The 14,602-nt window shown below is 60.4% G+C and overlaps 2 protein-coding genes across 7 annotated transcripts in view; one reads left to right on the forward strand and one right to left on the reverse strand.

Annotated features, from left to right (window-relative positions):
- Positions 1 to 4,249, forward strand: part of LIMS2 (LIM zinc finger domain containing 2) — a 39,610-nt gene extending 35,361 nt beyond the window's left edge. For all 6 annotated transcript variants that reach the window (XM_059394547.1, XM_059394543.1, XM_059394545.1 and 3 more), the window contains 5 exons: positions 515 to 665; positions 1,637 to 1,729; positions 2,272 to 2,320; positions 2,460 to 2,535; positions 3,155 to 4,249. In XM_059394547.1, coding sequence (XP_059250530.1) covers positions 515 to 665; positions 1,637 to 1,729; positions 2,272 to 2,320; positions 2,460 to 2,535; positions 3,155 to 3,302 — 517 coding nt within the window. In that variant the 3' untranslated portion in view covers positions 3,303 to 4,249. The remainder of the gene's footprint in view (positions 1 to 514; positions 666 to 1,636; positions 1,730 to 2,271; positions 2,321 to 2,459; positions 2,536 to 3,154) is intronic.
- Positions 4,250 to 4,321: 72 nt separating this feature from the next.
- The window catches only part of MYO7B (myosin VIIB), an 81,204-nt gene continuing 70,923 nt past the window's right edge, over positions 4,322 to 14,602 (reverse strand). Inside the window, exons 33-47 of the mRNA XM_059394550.1 lie at positions 14,036 to 14,202; positions 12,947 to 13,128; positions 11,991 to 12,121; positions 11,572 to 11,729; positions 11,231 to 11,384; positions 10,613 to 10,768; positions 9,611 to 9,716; positions 8,369 to 8,482; positions 7,990 to 8,077; positions 7,300 to 7,406; positions 6,619 to 6,804; positions 6,213 to 6,329; positions 5,980 to 6,063; positions 5,641 to 5,760; positions 4,322 to 5,271 (exon numbers count right to left, since the gene is read on the reverse strand). Coding sequence (XP_059250533.1) covers positions 5,170 to 5,271; positions 5,641 to 5,760; positions 5,980 to 6,063; positions 6,213 to 6,329; positions 6,619 to 6,804; positions 7,300 to 7,406; positions 7,990 to 8,077; positions 8,369 to 8,482; positions 9,611 to 9,716; positions 10,613 to 10,768; positions 11,231 to 11,384; positions 11,572 to 11,729; positions 11,991 to 12,121; positions 12,947 to 13,128; positions 14,036 to 14,202 — 1,972 coding nt within the window. The 3' untranslated portion in view covers positions 4,322 to 5,169. The remainder of the gene's footprint in view (positions 5,272 to 5,640; positions 5,761 to 5,979; positions 6,064 to 6,212; positions 6,330 to 6,618; positions 6,805 to 7,299; positions 7,407 to 7,989; positions 8,078 to 8,368; positions 8,483 to 9,610; positions 9,717 to 10,612; positions 10,769 to 11,230; positions 11,385 to 11,571; positions 11,730 to 11,990; positions 12,122 to 12,946; positions 13,129 to 14,035; positions 14,203 to 14,602) is intronic.

Consider the following 14,602-nt stretch of genomic DNA (forward strand, 5'->3'; position numbering starts at 1 on the left):
ACGGCTCCCTCCTGGCCCCCATTCAGGGAGCCCCTTGCATGAAGTCCCGCTGGACACAGGGTGAGGGAGGGCTGGGCCCCTGGAAGCTGGGAGGAAGGAATCAAAGGCTTAGAGGGCCAGGGCAAGGATGAGGGGTTGGTGCTGGTGTTGGAGAGGGGAGGAGAAAGGAAAGAAGCTGCGGGGGACTCCCTCGTTCCTGCCCCAGACACACAGTCTGGTGCGGAGGGGCCGAGAACAGATCTGCTTCTCAGAGGGCCCAACAATGCACAACACAGACTGCCTTCTGCAAGGCTTGTGCGGGAATCTTGTGCCCTGGGGCCTGTCTGGGGCACAGGAAGTCCCTGAAGAGACCAGAGATCAAAGAGCTTCCCGCCCTGGGCACTGTTTTGGACCAGAGTGGGTCCTCTCCGGAAGCTGTTCCCTGGGGCTGGAGGGGCTAGTGGGACCCACCAGTGCCAGGGCGGGCCCTGCAGCGGGGCAGCGATGTCACCTGCGGCTCTGCTCTGTCTCCCAGGAAGGAGCTGACTGCAGAAGCACGAGAGCTGAAGGGCGAGCTCTACTGCCTGCCGTGCCATGACAAGATGGGTGTCCCCATCTGTGGAGCCTGTCGTCGGCCCATCGAGGGCCGTGTGGTCAACGCGCTGGGCAAGCAGTGGCACGTGGAGGTGAGCAAGTCCAGGAGGTTGGGGGGTGCCCCAGGCTCACTGTTATATGTGGAGTCTGGCCCTGCAGCCCTTCCATGCTCCCACCCCAAAGCCGTGGGACTTGCTCCCAGCAGGGACCCTCTTCCTTGATGCTGCCCCTCCTCATGCCTGGCCTACCCTGGGACACAGGAGACCTGAGTGCCCAGACCACGGTCAGGCAGCTGCGCCCACCTACTTTCCTCCCCCTCTTGGTCTTCTAGAGGATTCCAAAGGCCAGAGAGAACCTCAGGGAAAGTCTGCTCAAGACACCCTGTGGGGTTATGGTTGGCAAAACTGGCTGTGTCCGGCCGCATAGAGACATGGAAGCTGGGCACACCTGCTGGCTTAGCTCCTGGGGTGTTCTGCCTGGGTCACCTGGATCATTCACCTCTACCCTGCGGGCTCTCACAGTCTTACAGAATCTAGCTGGAAGGGAGGCTTCTGTTCCCTGATGCCCTGGCTAGGTCTGTGTCCCAGTAGCTGTCTTGGGTGGCCTCTTTGGAAGGTTCTGATGCAGGCCCTGCCCTGGTCCCCAGCCCTCTGTGAGGAGGGCAAATCCCCACACACCACAGGAACTGGAAGATGCTGCTCAATGACCCGGGGCCTGCAGGGGATGCCCACGGGAGGCAGACACATGCGGTCTTTCGGGGAAGCACCCTGCGTATAACAGAGGAGCCCCCGTGGGGAGGTCCCACCACGCCCCAGGCACCTCACCAATGCCTGACAACTTGGGCGGAGTTTGGTGGCCTGGGGGGCAGACCTGGAGAGGATGGCAATGCGTGTCACTGTGCACTGGGGAAAGAGTGGGGCCTGCTCACTCATGGGAGGTCCATGGTGATATCAATCCCACTGCCCAGTGGGGAGCCCACTGAGACACTCCATCCCATGGGCCCCTGTCTCCCAGGGTGGCTGCTCCAACCTTAAGCTGCCCTGACATCCCCCTGTCCTCTCAGCACTTCGTCTGCGCCAAGTGTGAGAAGCCGTTCCTAGGGCACCGGCACTATGAGAAGAAGGGTCTGGCCTACTGTGAGACCCACTACAACCAGGTAGGGCCCGGGAGCAGAGGGTGGATGGGCGGGGCCTGCGGAGGCCCAGGTGTGGACAGCAGCTGTGGGGCTGTGGGGAGCCCTCAGGGAGGTGATGCGGTGTGAGCGCCTGGAGCGCTGCATGCACCCATCTGGGCAGGAGAGGACCAGGGCAGCCCCTCCAGAGCCCATGGTGGGTGTGGAGGCTGGGCTGTGTGCTCAGTGTCATTTGAGACATGGACCCAGACCTGCCATGGGAAGTGAATGAGAGGGCTCTGTGAGGTCCTGGGCTCATGGGGGTGACCTGTGCTGCCATTCTTCTCCCTCCTGCCAGTCTGGCAGAGCTGCCCAGTGGCTGTGGTCCAGAAGTTGGGGGTACGGCCCTGGCCCAGCCTATGGACACCAGCAGGAGCAACGGGGCCACCCTGGCAGGAAGGGCCCAGGAGTCTTGGGAGGATGCCTGAGAGCCGCTGTTTGGGGTGGGATGGGGGCCAGGTGTCAGCCTTGGCCCCGAGCTGGGGCATGACTGCCTGCCACAAGTTTGACACCTGCTCTCTTCACAGCTCTTTGGGGACGTCTGCTATAACTGCAGCCATGTGATTGAGGGTGATGGTAAGGCTCCTCTGTCCCTTTGCCCCCTCCCCGCTGCACGTGCCTGCTCTCCCTCTGGCATGTTGGTCCTGCAGCTGCAGGCCCAGCTGGTCCTGGGCCAGCCTGGGCCTGCTCAGCCTGCTTGCCCCTGCCCCCACAGTGGTGTCGGCCCTCAACAAGGCATGGTGCGTGAATTGCTTCTCCTGTTCCACCTGCAACAGCAAGCTAACCCTGAAGTAAGTGGTGCCGGCCTCTGGGGAGTGCCAGGGCAGGGTTGGCGGAGTGGGACCTGCTGGACCTGCCCAGCATCGGCCTCCTCCTGGAGCCTGTCGTGGGGGCTCTGATTTGAGAGCACTTCCCCTGGTTTCTTCATCAGGCTTTCCCTGGATGTCTGCTGGGGTCAGGCCCTGGGGGTGCAGTGCCAGCAAGGGGCAACCCCAGCCTATGGAGGCAGATTGAGGGGCCCCTTGGGCAGGGTGGGAGGGGGAGCGATATGAGCGATATGAGCCTCCAACACACCAGCAAAGACACAGGGCTCTGAGGAGGGAAGGGCATTTCAACTCAGGGAACAGCATGTTCAAAAGCAAAGGAGTCAGACCGCTGGCTCCTCCATGAACCACAGGAGGTACAGAAGGGCTGGAGCTGTGAGGTGAAGGGGAGTCCAGGTTGCTGAGGACAGTAGGGAGTCGTGGATGGTTCCGGAGTATCAGAATCTCCTGAGAGGGAAAGGAGGCCTGTAGGCCTGTTTCCTTGTCTACTGTTACCCCTGGCCAGAAGCTCACCCAGGGACCTGGACTGCTGTGGGCTGAGTTGGTGGGGCCTGGGGCTCTCCTGACTGCTGGACCTCTTCCCCAGGAACAAGTTTGTGGAGTTTGACATGAAGCCTGTGTGTAAGAGATGCTATGAGAAGTTCCCACTGGAGCTGAAGAAGCGGCTGAAGAAGCTGTCGGAGCTGGCCGCCCGCAAGGCCCACCCCAAGTCCGTGGGCCTCAACTCCGCCTGAGCAGGCTCCTGCCTGCCCTCCGCCTTCATCTCCCTTCCTGCTGGTGCCCCCTTCCCTTTGCTGCCTCCAGTCCTCATCTCTGCTCCTTGTCTGTGGCCTCCCCCTGCTTCCTTCCCTCCTCCCCTCCTTCCCTCCAGTATGCTTCTCATCCCCTTCTTTCCCTCCCCCACGTCCCCTGCTCTCTTGGCTCACCACCCACTCTTTTTGCCCCTAGTCCCTCATCTCCACCTGCTCCCCAGGCTTCTCTTTTCTCTCTTGCTGTGGGCTCCTCACTTTCCTTTTATGCAGGCACGGGGCAGAGCAGGGCCCTGGAGCCTGTGACAGGCCTTAGGTCAGGTCCTGCAGGGATATGAGCGAATCAGGGCCTGGGGTCACCTGGCCGTGGGGCCCTCCTCATCCTGACCTGTCCCATTCCTGCAGGGGCACCTGGCAGCTCACATCCTTCTGTGGGAGCTGGGCCAGCCTCCACCCAGAGTGGTCCCACTGTGCACACATGGCTCTGGGGAGGCCACAGCCAGGCAGCTGCTCCAGCCCCGTGACCCTGGCCATGAAGATGGGGGCCTCTGGGGAACCACCTTTGACCCTTGGACACGCACACACTCAACCATGTAGGATCTTTGTGCATAAACTGCCACCGCACCCCACAAATCATCAGGGGGGATACGGACCTCCTCCCATCATCACTCAGGAGGCCTCCTTCCTGAAATCCAGTCTGGGCCACAGGCCACTATGGTCTCCCAAGCTCCTCTGTGGTCCCCATAGCAGCTCGGGCTCCCTGTGCCCTCCTCCCCCCAAAAGGGCACATGCTGATCCTCTGCAGCCGGCCAGGGGCTAGAAGGTAGTGGGGTTGGGTGGCTGGCTTACTCCGAACCTCCAGGGACCACACTTCCTCCGTGGCCAGCACAGGACCTGGTGCTTGCATAACAAATGAAGGCTTATTTACACGACCGCTTGGCCTGTGTGGTTTCTGTCATGTGAGTGAGGAGGTAAGGCAGCCCCCGTGGGCATACTGCTTTGGGGTTGTGGAATGCTTAGAGAGATGGACACCAAATAGGACAGGTGAGAGAAATGTCCAATTAGGACCCAGCTCTTGTTGCCCTCAGGCTTTGGAGACCAGTCCAGCCGGAAACTCTCAGTCCTTGAAGCCTGGCCAGTTGAGGAAGATGGGTAGGATGGCGCCTGCCAGCACGGTGGAGATGAACCCAGGCCACTAAGGCCCTGCGTCCAGCTCTGCTCCCACCTGGGTACAGGCTGGCCTTTGTGGGAAGCCAGCAGCCAAAGAGGGAGGCCTGGCTTGCACCCCCACCAGGCGCTCCCACAGCAGTTATATGCCCCAAGGCCCTGTGCGGGAAGGAGAAAGGTATGCCAAGGGGCCTGAGGGAAGAGGCAGGAGGGAGGAGGAAAGCAGACAAAGGGAGGGGGAGAGATCAATGAAGCATTCCCTGAGAATGGAGTTGTCCTCCAGGCAGCCATCAGAGGAGTCACCATGCTTTTTGCTTTCTCTGGAAGAGATCTTTTGCCCGCCAGTGCCTCCTAGGCCTCCTGCCCACCTGCCCACCCTTGTCCCTGCTTCTCTAGCACATTGCACAGTGCTTCAGGAATTTTTATTGAACATTCTAGGGGGAGTCCTTTCAAGCATCCACCCATCAGCCTGGAGGCCTGACATTCCAGGCTCCACACTTTGTCCTCCATGGTCAGCCCCTCAGGAAAGGAGGCCTGCCTGGTATGCTGAGGGTTGTGGGGGTGTGTTCTGGGGAGAGGGCAGCATGAAAAGCTGCCTGCAGAGGGCAGGCCCTGGGCCAAGAAAGGGCCTTTGGGAAGTGCCATCAGGGTAAGGGTAAGTGAGTGGACACACCAGCTCCCGGTGCTAAAGATCGGCCTGGGCTGGGGCCTGGGAGCCCTGCTGCTTGTTCATGGTGCTCAGGAGCTGCTGCACATACGAGGTCAGAAGGTCATCCATTTTGTAGCCCTGGATAGGGAAGGGTGGGGTTGGAGGCTGTGAGGGGACATGGTGGTGCCTTGCTTCTGCCTCAAGGACACACTGCTGAGAACATAGTCCTCCTCCTTCCTCAGAGCAGCCCAGGACCACAGGGAGCCCACACCAGGCCTTGCCACTGGATGACAGTCCCAGGCTTTTTCTTGCTGGTCCTCCTTCCTGGCTCTGCTGGCCCAGCCTGGCCTAGCCCACCCTGGGCACAGGAAGTCAGGCCCTCAGTGTAAGCCACTTGCCTGGTGGCAGTCTGGGACCAGGGTTGGGGAAATGTACTCCCTGGTGCCTCCGTGTCCTGTGTGTCTGGGTTGGGGGAGGGACCAGAAGGCACCCAGGGCTGGGACTCACCAGAGAGGTCTCACACAGTAAGCGGCTACCCCGGGCCAGACTCCCCAGTGCCATGTGGAAGTAGGTGCTGCCACTGCTCCAGCTGGAGATCTTGGTGAAGGGGTAGGTGGTGAGCAGTTCCTGGGGGCAGAGTGGGCAGGGTGGGTAGGACCCAGCTCCAGCCCAGGGCTTCTGGGGACCCTGAGCCTGAGCTGCTGCTCTGGGGTCCTCCAGAGTCCATGTCATGGGAGTGGGCATAGAAGGGCATGGGGGTATCACCTGTGCAGGGGTGTGGGACCCTGGAAGCTTCCCCAGCCCTGCTGGAGCCCTGCTGGGGCCCTGCTGGGGCCCTGCTGCTACCTTGGTCTTGGGGTGGATAAGTAGAACTCCGTGCCGGTTGATGGCGATGAGGATGATGTCCGGGTACGAGGTCTCCGAGGTTTGCTGGGGAGGAGGGCACAGTGGTCACAGTCCGCCAAGGAGGCCAGGGGGCCACTTCCTGAGGCACACATGTGCACACATGCTCCTTCCAAACCAGCCATGTGTTTAAGGAAGAGCTCAGGCTGCTGGGGCCAGAGCTGGGTGAGGTTTACCTTCACCTCAAAGAAGGCAGATCCAAACGTGGGCCACCGGCAGATCCACTGGAGGAAGGCCACTTTGGCCTCCTCTACTGTCTTGTCCTTGTGTTTGTCATAGGCCAGAAGGATGTTCTAGGGGAGGTAAGGGCCAGTGAGGGCCTGAGCAGGCTGTCCACATAGGGTCCCCAAGGCCGCTGTCCAGAGCAGCGCCTGTGTGCTTGCAGCCAGCCTGGAGGGCACTTAGAGTCAAATGTGTCCTCTGCACACAGGGAACCGATCTCTGGGGTGCTGTGGACAGCATGGGGAAGGGGTGACAATCATAGACCCAGCCTACCCTCCATGCCCAGAAGGTGCTCATCTTGCCCAAGCAGGGCCCGGCGCCCATGTACCCCAGGGCCCCCTCCCCAGCCCCATCAAGAACCTTTCTCCATTCCTCGGATGACATGAGGCGTGTGAGGTTCTCAGGCACAAGATCTCGCAGGATCTTGGGTATACTAGCCAGCTGGGACCGGTCGTTATTAAACTGGGCCTTGTAGATGAGGCCGGCCAGATGGATGGCATCCTCCCGCGAACACTTGTGGAACCCACGAAGGTACTTCGGCAGCTCCTGAGTGATGGACATGTTGGCTTTAGGCTGCTGCCCCAAACCTTCATGCTCAGGTGGCAGAAGTATTAGCTCTGGGGACAGCCAGGAGACAGAGTCAGCAAACGCCTAAGCCCTCAGGGAGGGTTTCTGGCAGGGGCAATGGCCATCAAGTCAGGGCATGGCTCCCTGACATCTCACCATGGAGGTGGTGGCCTGCCCTACCCTTATGTAGTTGGGACCCTCTGTCCCTCCCCCTCCCAACAATTACTCTGCAGGGGCTGGTACAGTCAGTGTCCCCAAAGGCTGCTGTCCCTCTACTCCTGGCTGTGGAGCCCTCAGGAGCTCAGCCCGCCCACCACATGGGGCCTCAAGGGCCTCCAGAAGCCCCTGGAAAGGCTAGGTGACCCAGAGCAAAGCCACAGCTGGCCTGCTGTCTCCTCTACCATCTCTCAAGGCAGGTGTGGGTGAAGTGATGGTGTGCCCAAACACCCACCAGGAGGGAGCCTGCCTGGGTACCTGGTGGTAATGAAGTATAGTGTCTGCATTTGTGTCCTTTCCTGGGATCACGCTGAGCCACAGTTTCCGCATGAAGTACACCTGGTAGGGGAGTGTCACGGGGGCCCCTGGGCAGGGCGGGCAGTGAGTGCCAAGGCTGTCCTGTGGCCCAGCAGATGCCTGGACCTGTGCTTCCCACCCCCTCTAGTGGCCAGGGCATTGCCGCCCACCTCCTGGGAGCACATGGCCTACAGCACATGCACCCCGAGGCTCCCCTACAACCCCTGCCATCGCTGCTGTGGTTGCTCCTGACGCCTCTTCTGCTGAAAAGCCTCATCCCCTCTTCCTCCCTGACCCCCGACTCTTTCTTATCCCTCAAGAGTAGTGCAGAAGCTACCCTCTCCAGGGATCTTCCTGGACCTCTCTGTGGGAGTCAGGCCCCCATAAAGCCTTCACCACCTTGCAGCCCAGCCATCTGTTCTAGGCCTGACGCCATGTCCTTCCCCTGCCCACCTGGCCCCAGCTGTAGCCATACCCATGACCCAGGGGATATAAGGGGGAATGAATGAATGAATGAACAAATGGGTAGGGGCCATGCAAGAAGTGCCAGGGGAACATTGTGTCCCTGGCCCCAGGAGGCAGACTGTCCTTTCCCCCAGACCCCTCCATCCCAGCCACATCCCTCCTTTGTCCCCACCCTGCTCCCCTTACCTTCTTTCTGGGGCTTGTTTTTCTTCACCCAATCAGACACTTGCCGCAAGGAGTCAAAGAAGAAGTCTCCCTCCTTCTGGCTGATGACCTGGGGTGGGTGGGGAGGAAGGGGAAGGGTAGAAGGGCTTCCAGGGGAGAGCCCACCCCAGGAGGCACTAAGGGCCTGGGTCTGGTCAGCCCATCCATGGCTGGGGAGGCTAGGCTCTGCTCAGAGCTGGCTCTCACTTGCTCCCACACTGCTGCTCCATAAGCCCACCTCCCTTCATCCTGACAGCCTGTGTGTAGTGAGGGACCTGGCCCAGTACGCAGGGGAGAACGCCACGTACATCAGATATCCACCCACCCTTCCCGCCACCCCGGCCTGGCCAGCTGAGCGCACCTTGTCTGCGATCTTGATGAAGAGGCTGCAGCCTTCCCAGGAGGCCAGCTGGAGCCTGGTGGCGATGCTCTGGCATACGTCCCGCACCCGGGTGTTGGTGCCCACCTCCAGCATCTGGGCGGAGAAGCAGTGTGTGCACGTCTCAGGACAAGGCTCAGCCTGGGACTACCACGCACAGACTGGTACTCTTCTTCTTAAGACTGGGGGGAGGGGTGCCTCAGTGGCTTACTTGCTGAGCGTCCACCTTGTGATGGCCACTCAGGTCATGATCTCAGGGTCCTGAGATTGAGCCCCATGTGGACTCTGTGCTCAGCAGGGAGTCTGCTTGACATTCTCTCTCCCTCTCCCTGTTTCTCTGCCCCACCCCTGCTCCTGTGTGCTAACACATGAGCTCTCTCTCTCTAAAATAAGTAATTAAGTCTTAAAAAAAAAAAAAAAAGGAAAAAAAAAAAAGAAAGATTGGCTAGACGTGCTGTAGCCTGAGAAGGAGAAGCCTTCCCTTGTAGAAAACTAACTGGATGCTTACTTTGTTCGGTCAGAGGTCACAGTTTTGGGGGCCCAGGAGGTCTGGCCTTTGGAATTTGCTTTGAGAGCCCTGTGGACAGACTGTGGGAACTTCCCCTGTGGGACCCATAGTCTCCAAGACTGCAAAAGCCACACTGCCCTGGGAAACACTGCAAGGCAGCATGATCCTTCGCCCCTCTGCTACTTGCTGCTGCCACTTGGCTGGGGGCCTCTCTGCAGGCTGGGGCCTCATGTTTCCCTCCCACCTGTCCTTTACCATCCCCAGCAGCCAACAAGGGCTCTGGCTACAGGTGCCCCTAGTGGCAGCACTTTTGCTCCCACGCCCCAGGGCAGGGTCAGAAGCCCGTAGGGGTCCCATGCCCTGGAACTCAGCTTGATTGACCACCCTCGTGGCTTCCTCGTGGCCACCCCCGAGGCCTAGTGTGGTAAGAAGTCCTGAGGTGCAGGACTTCTCACCACACTAGACCTGGGGGGGGGGGTGGCCACTCTCTGAGCTGACCTTGAGCCCCTGAGGGTGGGGGTGGGGCACTCAGTTAACCTCTGATGGTCCAGGTAGGAGACTGAGAGGGTGAGAGGCTCCCTCTAACTCTGAAAACAGTGTCAGTCTGCTTGTTTTGGCTCTCCGTGGGTAACCATGCTGCAGAGGGGCTTTGTGGGGGTGGGGGGCTGCAGGCGAGGAGCCTGGGAGGCCAGTCCCTCAGGCGGGGCAGGGCTCACCTCGCTTGTGTCGTTGGGGAAGTAGATCTTGTGGCAGATGCGGGAGATATTCTGCTCCATGGCCTCTACCTCCACTGAGTGTGGGGGCTGCTTCCGGGGCCCCGTCCTAGAGCAGGACAGGGCTGAGCATGCCCCCCCTGCTACCCCCAGACCAGCCCAGGCCCCAGCTACCCCCTCCAAGCTAAACCTTGTGACAGACACAAACAAGTAACTCTGCACCCCCAGTGGGGGGTGTAGTACTCAGGGGCTGCCCCTGCCTGGGGAGCTCAGCACCAGGCCCAGAGCTAGCCTGGACTCACCTCCCAGGTGCCCCCCTATTCTGAGGAGGTGGCAAGGGGAAGGGGCCCCTGGGTGGGACACTGGTGGCCAGCAAGAGTTGGGTTCTCATTCTCACATAGCAGGGGCATTAGGTGGGAGTCAAGGACTCCCTCACCTTCTCTGAGGACCTTCTCTGAGGGCACCCACCTCCCCCTCCACGATCACGGCCAACCCACAATCTTCCACAGCCGCAGGAGGCCGAGCCAGATAGGGCAGGTGGTGCGGATGAGAATCAAGGCAGAGCCAAGGGAGAATTCCCCTACAGTGGGAGGACTGGCTACAAGAATTGGCAGGGACTGGCCTCAGATCTTGGTCACTCTTGCCTGGCTGGGTGGAACGATGTGGATTGAGGCACCAAGGTCATATTGTGGCCTCCAGGCTGTTGTTCCCTCTGTCCCTGGACAGGCAGCCATTGAGGTAGAGATACGACTAAGACCGAGTCTGCCAGCCGCCCCTACTGACCATCCAGGCCTCTCTGAGACCTTCAGAGCCTCCCTTTCCAGCCTCTGCCCAGCTTGCTGGGAGCCTGATCCTGCTTCCTTAAACAGACACCAGCTTCTGGAGAGGACGCAGAATCTGGCTCCACTGACAGGTGTCCCCGCTGGACCATGAGCTCCGGAAGGGCGAGATGGGTCAGCACCCACATGCCCTCACTTCTGGGGGTGTGGGAACAGGCAGGCTCACCTCAGGATCCTCTGGAGGCGGCGGCTGCAGTCAGGGGCCAACAGTTTCTTCCTCCGTGTGTCGATGAACTTCTGAGTGTGGGGCAGCAGTGCCTTGCCAGGTGGGAAGAGCCCAGAGCAGAGCCACAGCAGCTGCCAGCCCCGCTCCTCACTGTATCTGGGAGTGGCAGCACCCATCAGCCCAGAAAGGGCCCCGTTAGAGGCTCGGGCCAGCTAGGCACCTTGGGGAGATGGGGACAAGGAAGCCTGCTGCCCAGTGTCCTGATGCCTCAAAAAGGTTTTACACGCATAAAATGGGGGAGGGGTACCATTGTGCCCATTTCAGGAAGGAGTGCACTGGAGTTGAGAGAGTACATGGTGTGCCCAGAACATAGGAAAAAGGGTGTGAGAAGGTAGGGACCAGGGCAGGTCCATTTCCCTCCCTGCTCTCACCACCCCCAAGAGGTTGGCGGGACAGATGAAGGTCCCTGCCTTCCCACAGCTGCTGTCAGCACCTGAGCAGGGTGGGGAGCCCCCATGAGCTGAACACTGGGCACAAGCCCTGGAGGCTAGGGTGAAGACTGAAGGGGCCTAGGCAGGGAGCCTGGTGCCCTCTGGCCCTGCCCCATCCCCAGCAGACCTCTTGGTGTTGTGTGTCAGCTGCTTCAGGATCTGGCAGTAGACCTCATCCTGCAGGGCTGAGTCCTGGAGGGCCGGCGAGAAGATCTGGTCGGTGAGCTCCACAGAGGTCCAGGCCTGTCGTGAAGGATAGTCTCCCATGTACCTGAGGATAGGTGCTGCTGTCAAGGACAATGTGCCAGCGTGGCTGCCTGTCACCACCAGCCCTGACCCCACATGGGCTCTTGACCCGCCACGCGAGTTGCACGCTGCCTCGGCCCTGCCCTCCATGGGGCTGGTGCCCTTCATAGGGCAGCCATGGGGCCTGCACAGAGCTGGGCCAGGCTGGCTGGGGAAGGATATCGATGAAGATCTGACAGGCGAGGTCCCGGAGCTCGGCATTGGCATGGACACGCTTGAGCAGAGGCTGCCGCAGTGGCTCAGATGAGTGGGCCCAGAGGTGGCCCCGGGTCCGGGCCAGGGGGAACATGGCCCTGCTGACTGTCTCCTTTTCTGGAGCCCTGTTCGGGGATGGAGGCTTCTGTGAGGCCCGTCTCAAGCCCTCTTTGCCCATGCTTCTCCTTCCTCTCCCCGCCCGCCTACCGTGTGTGCACTGTCGGGGGAGACACCCAGGCTTACTCACCTTGCCCTCCAGGGGGAGCTGGGAGAGGGTCAAAGGGTTCCCTTTCCCCGTGGACATAGCACCTCCCTCCACGGCCTCCCTATAACCCTCAGGGATCACAGAAGGGTTGGCAGGGCCTTCTGGGGGCCTGAGTGGGCACCTAAAAAACTTGTAGGAGAACTCCTCCAGGGTGTGTAGCTTGTCCTTGGGCTGCTCCTCAGGCAGTGGCTCTGTGGGCCGCCCCTCCTGGGCTGCCAGCTTCCGCTTCTCTGGTGACATGGCCAGCAAGCTCTGTGGAGACACAGGCCCATGGGTCCCACTGCCCACACGGCTCTCCCCACGGGCTCCTTCCTGACCCGGTTGCTCCAGGACCATGGGAGGGGCTGACCAGAGGGCTGCACAGGTCCTCCCGTGTCACCTTCTGTGTGACCCATGACCAGCAACTCAATGTCTCTGACCCGTTCCTTTTCCTTAGGAGGGCTTCTCAGACCCATGAAGGTCCTCTTGCCCAGGGCACCCCTCAGGGCCACCTCTCAGGGGACGCTGCCTGCTTTGTTCCCTACCTCCCTCAGGCCCCAGCACAATGTCGCTTCCTCAGGGATGCTTTCCGGACAGTGCATGCCCCTAGCCTATCATTGGCTCCTAGAATGACCAGTGCTTCTTCTTGGTGACACTCTGTGATTGGCAGTGTGCCACATGCTCCTTGAGGGGTGAGTGGCTGTTGTGCTCAGTGCTGTCCTGCACGGGGCACACAGCTGGCACTCAGTATGCAAATCCTAAAATGCCTGTCTGTCCTGCCTCTCTGTGGGGCTGGTTTTGGGGGCCAGGATGGGTGGAGACCTGGGCCCCCTTGGGTCAGGTTTAAATGAAGCTGACAGCAAGGAAGGACAGGTTTGTTCCCAGGATGTGTTGGGGTGGGAGCATCTATAAGCACTGGGCAAGGCTGGGTACAGACACTGTGTCAAGCTTCGTGGTCACCCCAGAGGGATAACAGGGCCGGCAGGGCATGTCTCCTGGCTCTCTGCAAGGTGGTGCGTGGGCCCCTGAGCTAGCAGCTGGGCTGTTTCCTCCTGTGCCCATGGGCGCCTGGGCTGAGGACAGACAAATGTGTGTTACCAGCAGCTGTGCTGAGGGCTTGGTGACCACTGGGATGGCATAGAGGCAGGCCGTGGGCACCAGCCCCGTCTTGCCCGTCCTGTCGTTCTGGCCCAAGGTCCAGTTCTCAGAAGCCAACAGCCCCTGCTTCTTTGTCAGGATCAGCAGGTCCCCCTTCTTGAAGGGCAGGAGGGCGGTGTCATCTGCAATTCCAAGTCACACACAGGGGCAGAAAGGCCACCGTTTATCAAGGGCCAGGCAGAGGCCCGAGACTGTGCTAGCACCGTGGTTTGGCTCCTTCGGCAGGTGAGGAAAGCAAGAGACACGAGAGTGGTGGGCCCAAGGCCACAGCAAGGCTGAGCGGTGGCCCTATTCCCAGGCACACAGCCCCCGCAGGCAAGGTCGGGAAGCTATGGCTGCAGGCTGAGCCTCAGGGGATCTGCCCTCTGTGCTGTGAGGCCTCCTGAGCCGGTATCCTCCTCTGTGAGTAGACAATAATCCCTCCCTCTTGGGCAGTTTGGGGGGTGGAATGGGCAACAGGGATAACATTTCTTCCTGCTGTAAGACCGCACACATAGCCTCTCCTCTCTGTCCCTGTGAGCGCCCACCCCCAGGCCCCTGCAGTAACTACACTGCCTCATGCCCAGGAGTGCTCAGCTCATGCTGGAGTGCTGACCTGCAGGGACAGTGTGGCCAGCAGCTAGACCGTCCTAGTGGTCCCCCACCCCTGAGATGTGTGACCCTAGACAAGCAGCTCCCCTTCTCAGGATCCCGGTTCCTTGTCTGTAAATGGGAGACAGGGTGGCTGTGGGGATGGCATTCAAAGCTCAGGCCGGTGGCCTGGCTGTTCTCTGCAGGGGGAGGGAGGGGTGCCCCTGAGCTTCCTAACTAGCTTCACCTTGGGGGCTTTGAGACCATCTCCTTTAACCCCTCATTTTGTAGAAGGGAAGGCTTTGCCCAAAGCTGCCCCCCATGGTGCTTCATGGCCCTCTTTCCCTCTCTCTGCTCAGGTCCCTCCTGGAGTCCTGCTGCATGGCCACTGAGACAGGGGATGAGCCAGCCAACCTCCCACTGACCACACAATCTGCCCCTCCCCGCCTGGCTGGGCACCTGTGGCTTTCCTGTCCTGCAGGGCCATGGCGAACACAGACCTCTCCTTCAAGCCCTCCAGAAACATGGCTACCAGCTCAGCGATGGCCACACTGCTGGGTGACATGAATTCGTACTCCTCTGCGTGCAGCGTGGAGAGTACCAGCCTCTGCCCTCCCTGGGCCTCCCTGAGGGGACAAAAGATGCTATGTGACCAACACCCTCTCCCACCCTCCCTGTCCAGCCCCTTGACAGCCTCAGAAGGGGTGGTCCTCCTGAGTTACGGACAACTTGACTGTGGGCACTGGTAGGCCAAGGTCTGAGCTTAGGTCAGCCCACCTCCCAGGCACTACTGTGTATGGTGGGCAAATGACAGCCAGAGCTCAGGGTTCCTTGGGATTCAAAGGCAGTGGGTGGTGCCGAGCCCCAGGGTGTGGGCTCAGCTCTGGGTGGGTCATGAGGTGGTTGGTGTGCAGGGCCACCACAGGGACATGGCAAAGAATGTCGGAGTTGAGAAGAGGCACCAGTCTTGGCAAGCTTGGGTGAGCTACCTCCTGTCTTAGTTAATTCCCCCCCCATGCCATGAGG

This window comes from Mustela nigripes, chromosome 3 (genome assembly GCF_022355385.1).
Source record: "Mustela nigripes isolate SB6536 chromosome 3, MUSNIG.SB6536, whole genome shotgun sequence".
NCBI lineage: Eukaryota > Metazoa > Chordata > Mammalia > Carnivora > Mustelidae > Mustela > Mustela nigripes.